General features: G+C 40.4%; 1 protein-coding gene and 1 long non-coding RNA gene across 6 annotated transcripts; one reads left to right on the top strand and one right to left on the bottom strand.

The window, feature by feature from the left end:
• The first annotated feature begins 1,488 nt into the window (after window positions 1-1,488).
• Window positions 1,489-7,102, top strand: LOC26534661. The gene is made up of 2 exons (XM_039370715.2): window positions 1,489-1,871; window positions 6,783-7,102. The coding sequence occupies exons 1-2, from the start codon at window positions 1,504-1,506 to the stop codon at window positions 6,931-6,933; spliced, it is 519 nt and encodes a 172-aa protein (XP_039226649.1). The 5' UTR covers window positions 1,489-1,503; the 3' UTR covers window positions 6,934-7,102.
• LOC26535073 lies at window positions 6,545-10,981 on the bottom strand. Of its 5 annotated transcripts, none has more exons than XR_005560129.2 (6): window positions 10,893-10,981; window positions 10,790-10,838; window positions 10,471-10,727; window positions 9,999-10,375; window positions 8,135-9,827; window positions 6,545-6,919 (listed from the first exon to the last, which is right to left on the bottom strand). It is a non-coding gene; the product is annotated as an uncharacterized LOC26535073 (long non-coding RNA). The 5 variants fall into 5 exon arrangements; XR_005560130.2 differs by having other exon boundaries at window positions 8,716-9,827; window positions 10,893-10,980; XR_005560128.1 differs by lacking the exon at window positions 6,545-6,919 and adding an exon at window positions 7,645-7,905.
• Between the last annotated feature and the right edge of the window lie 328 nt (window positions 10,982-11,309).

Raw genomic sequence — 11,309 nt, forward strand, 5'->3', positions numbered from 1 at the left:
AGCATCAGACAATGTAAGAAAACATAAATACATTTTTTTTACTTATATGTACGATGTATGTATGTGTGTAAATTGTTATGGATCTACTTGGTCTTGCGTGAGATTTCGGGCTTACCAAGCTAGCTCACTTTCCAGGGCCGTGGTTCCCCTAACCCTGCCCGCTCACGTCATACCAATAAACATAGAATTCAAGAACTTGAAGTCTACGTTGTACAACATATTAATCTGCACGTTTACATTCAAATTCAAATACGAATTAAACAGCAACATCTATGAGTTTGTCGACATCACATTATTTTATCTGACTCCTGTTATTGGGCGCTTCTGGTGTACTGGAGGCCACATGCTCATCCCTACCTGACCTTGCAGTCTGCTAGCATATTTATGCAGCTGCCCCAAACATTCACCTACACACATTCTACCCACCCATTCCTAGTGTATTCCCCTTCTCCCATTAATTCGACTCTGTTCCAGTTTCATTTCGTTTCCAAATACTTATACTTTTATTTATTTACAATTTTCATATTCATATCCCTGACTTGGTCCGAATATCCACACTGGATTTCTTTCAACATTTGTTTAAACTTGGACTATTTTCTTTAGACCTACCATAAGAGCTCTCAAGGGAGGGGGGAATATTAAGGGTAATTTAAATACAAAATTACAGAAATCAGGTCCAATTCAACAATAATAAAAATATAAATATAGGTAAATATGTGTGTTAAATAAATATGGGAAATAAATCCAAAATAGGTATATATATATAGATTAAATAAATAAATATTCGGGTGATTGGTAATATATCTAAAATAAATTACCAAATGTAGATCCTAAATTGCAATAAATTGTGAATAAATAAATTGTTACTAAATAAATAATTAAATAAGACGGAACAAACAATAAATACCCAATAAAAAAAAATATTATCAAATAAATATTTGTAACTAAAATTAATAAAAAAAATGTCTGAAGCCCAAAGGCTCCCGTTGCCGCCACTCGGGAGGCGTGTCGGTCTTCGTCGACGAAGATTTATCCCAATAAAATTGTGGATCAGCAAAAAAAGGAACGTTATCTGGTCGAAACTCGGATCTTGCCAATAGGTGATGGCCACTCAACAAAAAAAATCTCGCCAGGCCAATTTGGACGACCTGGCTGACTTTTCTTCGGGGTTCCACTGGGTTTCGTCGGGCCTGGAATAGAATGCCCATAAGCATGGCTTCACTCCTGGCAGCCGACCACTTACCTAATGTTTTTTCCGCACCAGGTTTTCCAGTATTCCCCGCCGAAACTTCACTACTATTTTCGTTTAATATTGATTTTGTTTTATTTTTGTATTCAACACCGGCGTACTGCTGCAGCTCTAATCAAATATGGTTTAATTAAAAAAACAATATCTTGGTGCACGTGCAAATAAAAAACTTTAATTTCTCCGGAGCGCAGCAGTTATAACGCCCTTGACCGTGACTTTGAATCTGTTCTTCGTATTTCTTCTTTGGCCCTACCATGGCAGTTGTTTCAATTTTGCCGGGTCAACGGCCGGATAACATTAAGGTGACCTTAATAAATCTACCAAAATATTCGGTATTAAATCTTCCCTGCGCTGGGGTTCGATATCGCTATCGATATGCCGTCCACAACACCACACTAACAATGAGCAACTTAAACCGAAACAAGAGCATTGGCAGTGGAAAAACAATGGACTCATGGGAAAACGGATTCATGGAGGCGGACTCCATTAGCTGGAACCACGGAATATCAATGAGGATTACCTTCTTAAGCGCCCAACGAGGGAAACCGCCCACGGAATCTGGTCGAACAACTCCACCCATCCACTCTCAATCCTTCGGCGCTCATCTGCTTTCTGCTGACAAGTAAGCAATCAATCATGCAAAAGATTCAGATTTATATTTCTTGTCTCTTACAGATTTTTTTCGTTGGTCGCCATCTCCGCCAGAGTATAGGTCGCCTTTTACCATTCCTTCCTTACAGGTTGTATAGGATTTTGACCTCAATCTATAGCTTGAAGTCCTTAACATGAAATATTCCACCCCTTTTTCTGGTTAAGTCCTCCACTTCATACATATGGTTACCCAAAGGCCTGCGTATTCTACATTTAACAAACTTTCAGGCAAATTGGGCATTGAAGTTCCTTCCAAAGTCAGTTTGCATAAAATTCCTTCTATAGACTTCTTGGCCCGGCTTAAAAGTGTTCTGCCGTGTGTTCCTTTATAAACCCGTGCGCTCGACTCGTGTGCTTTATGTAGATTATTTCGTATGGACTCCCTAAGTGATGCCAACTTATGGCCTTGCCCCATATTAAGGATTTTGCTGTCCTCCAGCGCGTGAAGCTTTCTCGCCAACTGATAATCCGCACCACTGGTGAACATATGTTGACCGAAAAGAGCAAAATACGGTGTGCACCCTGTTGATTGGTGAACTTAGCTTCTATTTCTGGCAAATATAGGTCCCAGTCTCGGCGATCCTGCTCCAAATACGCCCTAATGCCATTTAGAACCGATTTGTTCACTTATTCAGCCGCATTGGACTAAGGAGAATACACCGCTGTTCTCGTATGTTTTATTTGGTACCTCTGCAGCATCTCCGTAAACCGCTTTGCCACGAACTGTTTGCCATTATCGGAGTGAACCGTCTAGGGCACGCCGAATGTGTGAAAAACTTCGCCGGTCAGAAATTTTATTACCGCTGCTGTGGTGGCCTCCCTCATGGCTTTTAAAAAGACAAATTTCAAAAAATGGTCCACGACAACAAAAATGTATGCATGGCCACTCTTCGAGAGAGGATACTTCCCCAAAAAGTCTATGAACAGCTTCTGAAAAGGGCGAGAAGTAATCGTTTCCGCGCCTATTCCTGGCTTAGGTCCTTTGTTGGTAGATTTGCGAGGAGACCTTGCATACCTGGCAATCTCGTATGTACCTTCTAACTTACGCTACCATCCCCGGCGAATAGAAGTTACTTCATTACTGGAACAGCGTTTTTGCTACCCCTCCATGTGACCTTGTGGGTGGACTATGCGCCTGATCGATAAGCGTTGACGTCAGGGATGCCGAAATTCATAGCTTCAAACTGTTCTCTTCTATATCCAGTTTCTCGTCTTGCAACTGAGTACGTTTGAAGACAAAACCGTCGACTACTCTTAAGTCTGACAGTCTTTCCTTATTCGCCTCAATATCATTCCGCAACTGAGTGTATTCTGCAGACTCGAACACTATCGTCTCAAAACCTAGAATTTCGTCCTTTTCTTCCAAATCGATCTCCTCTACTGTTCGGGACAGTGTATCTGCAACGACATTGTCCGAACCTTTGCGGAGCTCTATGCGAAAATCAAATCTCGCCAACCTACCGCTCAAATCCTTTAGGGACATTAGCCACTTAAGGCTGGAGTGACCCGTTATGACAGTAAATGGCATCATCTCGACATAGGGACATAGCCAGCACGGCTGCCAGGCACTCCTTTTCTGTCACGCTATAATTTTTCTTACACTGATTCAGCTTTTGAGAAAAGAAAGCGATCGGCCTTTTTCCGCCATATTCTACCTCCTGAAAAAAGACTGCCCCTACACCAAAGTCTGAAGCGTCACGTTAGATAAAGAAGCGTTTAGAAAAATCCGGATGTCGCAAAACTGGAGCTGTTATGTGCGCTTTCTTTAATGCCTCCACTGACTCTTTTGCTTTAATTGTCATTTCGAATTTCCTTCCCTTTTTTATCGTGTCTGTCAGCGGGCCTGCAAGTTCAGCGAAGTTTTTGATAAACCTGCGGTAGCATCCGGTTGTTCCTAAAAACCGCCTGACGTCCTTTACACTTCTTGGTATTGGCATGCTCTTAATCGCTTCTACCTTGTCCGAGTCCGTTCGTAGGGCTCTTTGAAGCAAAAATGTGACTTTTTAAGCCCGATTGTCAATCCCGCGCCCCTCAAGCATTGAGATACTTCTTGCAGCGTTTCTATATGCTCCTCAAATGTCGGGGATACCACTAGCAAATCATCTAAATACAGGAACACTTTTTCCCGAAGCCTCTGCGGTATAACCCTGTCCATCAGACGACAAAGACGTTGTGCTGCGTTTGTCAGTCCGAACGGCATCACCACAAACTGGTAAAGCGAGCGTCCAGGCACAGTGAAAGCCGTGTATTTTCCGTGGCTCTCCTCCATTTCGATCTGCCAAAATGCATGCTTAAGGTAGACGCTAGATATGAACTTTGTTGTATTAATACGACTAAGTATGCCCTCAATGTTTTGTTGTGGATACGCATCCTTGACAGTTATTAAATTCAGCTTCCTAGCATCCAGGCAGAGTCGATTTTTTCCCGGCTTTCTTACCAGGGCAATCGTATTACTCCAAGCACTATCGCTCTCCTCAATGACCCCCAATCGCAACATTTCATCGACTTCCTCATATATGAGCTTTTGTACCTCTGGCGATACTGGATAATGGCGGTCCTTCACCGGAACTGAGCCTGCGACCAACTCGATCGAGTGCCTCATTACCGCTGTCCTGCCAAGCCCATGGTTTTCAAAAGTCAGCAAGGATTTTTGGACCTCTTCTAGCCTTTTCGACTGTTCCTCGTTCAGCTCGTGTGGCTCTGGCTCTATCTTTCCCTTCGGGTCTTGCAATTCTCCTGGCTCAATTGCGATTTCCTCGAGTCCGAATATTTCTGGTGCGATACCAAAACCTTTCCAAAAATCGACTCCCAGGTACAACTCCTGTTCTAGAGACGGGCACATCTATATATCCATATTAATACTGGCGTTCTTATAGAAGACTGGAATTGATATTTTTCCTAGGATCTGTTGTGCTTCTCCGTTTGCTGTACGCACATTCGGGTAAAAGGATCGCCAAGGAATCTTCATTTTTTCTACTAGCTCCTTGCTGCCCTTTCCCAACAAGCTTACTGACGCACCGGAATCCAACAATCCTCTTATCTCTGTTTCTGTTATTCTTCCGGGCTTTTATAGTTTCTGTTTTGAATTATTGTTGTCGCCTCGGCATCTCCACGGGTTCTCTCCCGAAACGTGGATTTCCCGCTACCCCAGCGTTCCGGAGAGCGTTTCCCTGATTAGAATTAGGGCATTTCGGCGTCACCGTATTCGCCAATCCACATTTGTAACAAAATAAGTTACGCAGGACCGACTCACAGTCCTTAGAAACATGTCCCTGTTGCTGACAATTCCAGCATAGCACGGATTTTCTCGTCGGGCCTCCAGGAATCGCTTCAACAAACTCATTCGATTCCCCTACAGGATTATTCTCTTCCATGACTACATTTCGGATCTCTTCCACCTTTCCATCATTTCGAGATCTGGGCATGGCTGGGATCCGCGAACGCTGCCTTCCGTTATCGGGGTCAAATGCTCTTTCTGCTTCCCGACATTCTTCATATAGGTGTTCTAGTGTGTACACCCGAACAGGATACACCCACTGTTTCATCGGATCTGCCAAGTTCCGTTTCGCCGTCTTGATGATTCATTCCTTGTCGACATTAGATCCTACCGACGCCACTAGTCGCCTGATGACCGTGAAATATTCATCCAAGGACTCTCCTGGTCGTTGCTTCCATTCTGCTATGACCTGAGTCCGGTCATAATTACTTCGACTGTCACCGCAACGCCGCTCCAAGGTACCTCTGAGCTTCGGCCAATCCCTTGGCGGTTTCGTGCGGGTCAACAGCCAGTACCATTCCGACGCGTTGACGGCTAAAAGGTGATGGAAGTCTCTTAATAATTCTTGCCATGACATCCCGTAATGCTGCTGTAGGTGCTCCACCCGAAAGATGAAATCCTCGGCACTCATTGCGCCCTGACAGCCGGTAAAGTGGAACCCCCATTTGTGCAACGAAAGATGATATTTCGGCCGTATTGCTGGCCAAGATTCTGTTACTCCTGTCGAAGCATTTCTTCTAGGTCCGCATGCCTGCATTGTCGCTGGAGTTGTCCATTGGTTTCTTGTCCAATTTCGCCCTCCATTTTCCTGCATTACGGAATAACCGAAGGGAATCGGCTGCTGCCTTGACCAGAAAATCTTGGTTGACAAGGATAATGACGACGAGGAAGGCGAATACTTTCGCATATCCAACTGTTTTAACATTTCTGCGAACCCGGTCTGCATACATTGCTCTATCCGCACACCAAAAAGGCGCTGCATATCTATTTTACTTTGCTCTTGAGAAGTGAGGATCAGCTGTTCCATTTCCCTCCTACTAAAGCTGAACGCCGCTGCATTCTCTGCGCTGTACTGCTCTTGGATTGGCTCTAATTGTATATGTGAATAAGCGCCGTACGAAGTGGATGCGCTATCGAGATTAAGACTCCTAAGAATAACTCCTCTTTATTGTGCGCTAAGTCGGTTTCTATCCTCTTCTATTCCTTGTCCCTGGTCTTGGTCTAAATTTTCGGTGTCACTCATTGTAGTTAAATGGGTACCGCCCATTGAGTTTTGGCCAAAAAAAAATGTCGGAATAATTTTGTACGCCTAACACATAAAAAAAAGGAAATTCCAACAAAAATTTGAATTTTTATATATGTATTAATTATTTATTATATTTCTCAATTTATTCAGAAGGAAGTTTACCGGTTGTAGGGTGGCGAATGTGCTTAATAAATACAAAAAAAAAAAAAACAATGAGCAAAATATGTGTGAGTCTACAAATTAAGCAAAATGAAGTCCTCTGTATTCGTCGACTATTGTAATCATCAACTGGATTAATGATATATAGTCAAAAAATTCTTCAGCCATCACAAATACTAATTAATTTTGTTGTCCTTTAGGAGCGGCCATCATACCACGAAATGCAACGTTTGCTCACATTATCAGAGCAAAGGACATCGTGCTGCATCTCAACCGCAACCAAAAAGGTTTGTCGTCCGACACCTCTTGGAAGTTGAATGCAGAATATGGATCTCCCCTGAAAGGAAATAATTAGTATAAGTTTCTCTATTAATTTACCTTATTTCATTTTAAATCTAATTGGTTATGAATTCCGTGTCATATTTAAATTTATATATTATATATAACTAGTGGGCCCTATGCGCTTCGCCGCATGCAGTCTTAAAATTCAATGAAAAATTCCTAGAATTTGTTATCCATATGAAAGTCATTTATTTTATTTGAAACTTGTTATTTTCAATTTGTTATTTTTCGTTTGTCCATTTGAAGCGAATACAAATAAAGAGTTTGGAATGCCAACTCTTGAACAGGCTACGTATAGCTGCCCATGAGAAAAACTCGGCTCTTCCAAATTCAACCCGCATACTTGAAGCATTTGTCCTTGTGCCTTATTGATGGACATTGGTGCATTTAAATTTCGTAGTAAAATAATTGATGAGCCGATTTTTTAGATCAAAAAATGCGGTGGCATACCAGGCGGTTTTAAGGAATTTAAAAATTCCACTGGATAATTCACTGCATCATCTTCTTTTATTACGCTATCAAAAGATTTATATGATGTCAGTGCGCCTGGCAATTTTTCTTGAATGTGAAAATTGATTTTATTGACATGTTCCTTTTTTTTGTGACAATATTGCTCGATCTGTCAACCAATCGTGATTTCTTTGATTTTGATTTGTATTTGGAGCTTTGCCACTTCCGATTTCTAATAATTGCTTCGAAAACCGTTCTGCAGATTGATCATTGTGCAATTGAACACGCATGTTTATGTTCAATGTCAATTTTTGAACATGTCGCAACAGGAAATAATACTTTAAGCACGCATTGACCTGATCCGCTAACGTTGCACGTGGAATGACGGGCAATGTTTGTCGGAAATCTTCCGACAAAAATACTATTAGTGCATCACCAAAAATTTGACGTAGATCTTGCATCTTTTGCTTGCTGCAAAACTTTTGCCATTCCAGAATTTCTTGATATGTTGCATGTGGGATTGTCACTCACCTGCACGTTCAAAAATAATATAGTAATTAGCACTAATGTATTTTAAATAGATCAATCAATAAATACAAACAACCCTGCACATTTAACAGCAATTTAAATGCTGAGTGTGCTGTTCGTCCACCATCCAATTAAATAGCAGCAATTCCTGACGAAGCAAGTGCCAATGCAATTTTTTGTTGTGACCGAATGGCTGCCGAAATCAATGATACCATAAATGTTTTACCCCTACCTCCAGGCGCATCCAAAAAATACAATCCACCAACATCATTTTGTACTGCTTGCATAATGGTATCGTAAACATGTTTTTGTTGGTCGTTCAATTTCAGTAAATTTCAATTCACAAATATTTGCAATTCATTGATATTGTACTGTTTTTCACGTTGCAATTCTCGATCAAACAAATCATGCATTGGACGATTCGGTGAAGGCAAACCTAATTGACCTAATGCTTTATTTGCCATCGCAAGGCATATATCTTCAATAGATATCAATGCCTCGTTATACATTTCCATTTAAAAAGTCTTCGGCTATTAAACCATTATATTTATTCCACAAATCAAGTGGATTCGATGGAAAGCATGTCGATAATATTATGGCATATAGCATACGTATTTAATGTGGAGAAGAAGTGTCAAGTCCCAATGTACATCATTTTCCAACAAATGTAAGTGTTCACATGCTTCGCGATATGTCTGACATAAATGACCATTAACTGTTCGCAAATGTTGAAATGAGCGAGGTCCTACAACGTTTACCAACAACAGTCGCAAATAAAAGCACTCTGCGTTGTTTGGATGAACTGTGTACAACCTTCCCATAGTATCTTTATATAAAACGCCTGGATGACCATCAACTGGAACTTCTCTTTTATGTCGTTGCCATTTTTTTGCAGTCCAAATGAACAGCAATGTTCCTGCAAATTAATTACTTTCACACAATTGGAACAATGCATTTAATGTTGTTGCTGGTGGCTGTACCGCTCTCTGCTCCACATTTGAATTAGTAAAATAAACACGTTGTCCATTTTCCAAATGAACAGCCAAATGAACCATAGCAGGATATCGCTCATGCATTGGAAATGAATAAATTCTCCAATGAGCTTCATTAGTGCTAATGTAACGTCCCATTTGATATTGTGAAATTTCATCATATCAATTGTCACCAGTTGTTGTCCCTCCAAAAACAGCCATGTCGCTTCCCTTGCTGACATATTTGCATATATATTTGATTGACTTCACTGCATTACAATATTCAACGTTAATGTGAGCTTCAAATATTTTGGTATGATAGTGTCTTTATTATGAACTGTAATTGTTGTTGTATATCCAAAATCGTCTGGTGACCGACGTCGATACGATGGGTTTCCGTCATTGCCTGTTATTGTTTCGGAAATCAATGCTCTTGGATACCGCTTTGAGCATTTTCCATCGATCATGCATGGCGAATTTAGTTCACCGCATGGGCCGTGAATCATGTTTTTCGTAACAACTTGGGATAATTGTGGATCTGGAATTTCGGCTGATATAATGCGATCAATCTCATTTGGTGTAACTTTTTGAATCAACACGCGCAGTTTATTTGGTTTTTGACCAACAAATAAATTATCATTTATGTCCGTCCACTGTGGATTGCATGTAAATGTTATAAATAAGTCTGGTCGACCATATTTGCGAACGTATGTGCATGTAACGCGGACTGCCGACATATGTGGATGGTAATATTGTTAAACGTCCGATATCATTTGCATTACCATCATTCACTATTGCATCTCGCAAATGTATATATTCTTCCGATCGTAAATTTCCTTGATTAAATCGAAGGTAATTCAGACGTTCTGTTTCTATTTTTGCGTACATGTCAACAGCGTATTGATTGAAAAGTTTGCCACATCTAAAAATGAAATTGTCTTCTTATGTCACGACCTGTAATGAATGTATTATCAAAAAATTAAAATGTCTTCTTGTGTTAAAATGAATGCATATTGAATTTATATTATACTCTAATGGTTTGTGGATCTATCATTGGTGTATTGATAATAATGGATATTGTAATGATCATAGCTGCGGTGAAGCTCTGAAACACGCTGTAATTACTCATTTCTTCGATGTAGCACGATGTCGCGAGATTGAAACTGGTCCCCAACAATTACAATAGCCACATCATCGATTGTCGGTGTATTAAATCGTCTTTCATGCTCTCCGATGGGTGATCTATCGGCTTTTATGCTGATTTTGTGGTTAGCCGATGGCATACGATCGAGAGCGATTTTGAATATTCGAACTAATTCATTGTGTTGATGAAAAAATGTTTGAAGCTCAGAAACAATTTGTCGCCTTGCCCTCGAAGCAATTGTACATCGCCGATCCAATTCGCGATTTTCATTTCTAACGAAATAGATTTGTAAGAATTGATGGTCCGTATCAGGATATGGTAATAATGAGCCAACGCGGTGGTAAATCTGACCCTGAATCTGTAATATGTAAGACGAAGAAGGAAGAAGAAGAAGGAGGAGTAAGAAGAAGGAGGTAGTAGGATGAAGAAGAAGAAGGAAGAAGAACTAATCACCTTGAACGTCGGCATAAAATTGTCTCTTACAATTTTTGTCGCACCAAAAGAAGTCATTTAAAATGATGCATTGTATTCTTGAATATGAGACAAAAAATGTGTCGGAGTTGATACCATTCCAAAAATCAGCGAACGTAGTGAATCGGGTGGAGATTAAATTGTTGGCAATTTCACTTTGACGTTAGCACAGCACATGCCATCTGTTTCATTTGGAAATTCGGCTGCACCACAATGTACACATCTTACCGTCATTTGCACTGTAATCAATCGCACTATCGTAATTAAAAGCAGCAAGGAGCGTTTGCTGCAAAACACATACCGTAGAATTCAATATAGCACGTGTTTAGCAAATCCGGCTTATTACGAATCTAAAAAAAAATTTAATTTAAAAACTCTATTAATATATGATGAAAAATACTAACATGGAAAACGATTTCCAAATAAAAAAATATCCAATTTGATTTCCAAAAGCACAAAATTGAATGAAAGAGAATAGCACTCTAGAACTAACTAAGTAGAGAAAAATGACATCCTATAATTCAGAAATGGCGCTGCAGCTTAAATCAATGAAATTTTCGATTTAATAAAGTGGTAAGTTGAACTGTGTAAATGATGTGGATCGTGCATTTGAAGTTATATTCACCGTTTTATCCCTCTTCCTCCTCCTCCTTCGTCTTCCACCTCTTCCTTCTTCTTCCTCTTCCTTCTTCTTCATTCTTCTTCTGACTTCTTCATGCTCCTTATTCCTTCTTCTTCTTCATCCTCCTTCTTCCTCCTCCATCTTCTTAATCCTTCTTTTTCTTCCTCCTCGATCTTCTTAATCCTCCTCCTTCTTCTTC

The sequence above is a fragment of the Drosophila yakuba genome, chromosome 2L (genome assembly GCF_016746365.2).
Source record: "Drosophila yakuba strain Tai18E2 chromosome 2L, Prin_Dyak_Tai18E2_2.1, whole genome shotgun sequence".
Classification (NCBI taxonomy): Eukaryota; Metazoa; Arthropoda; class Insecta; order Diptera; family Drosophilidae; genus Drosophila; species Drosophila yakuba.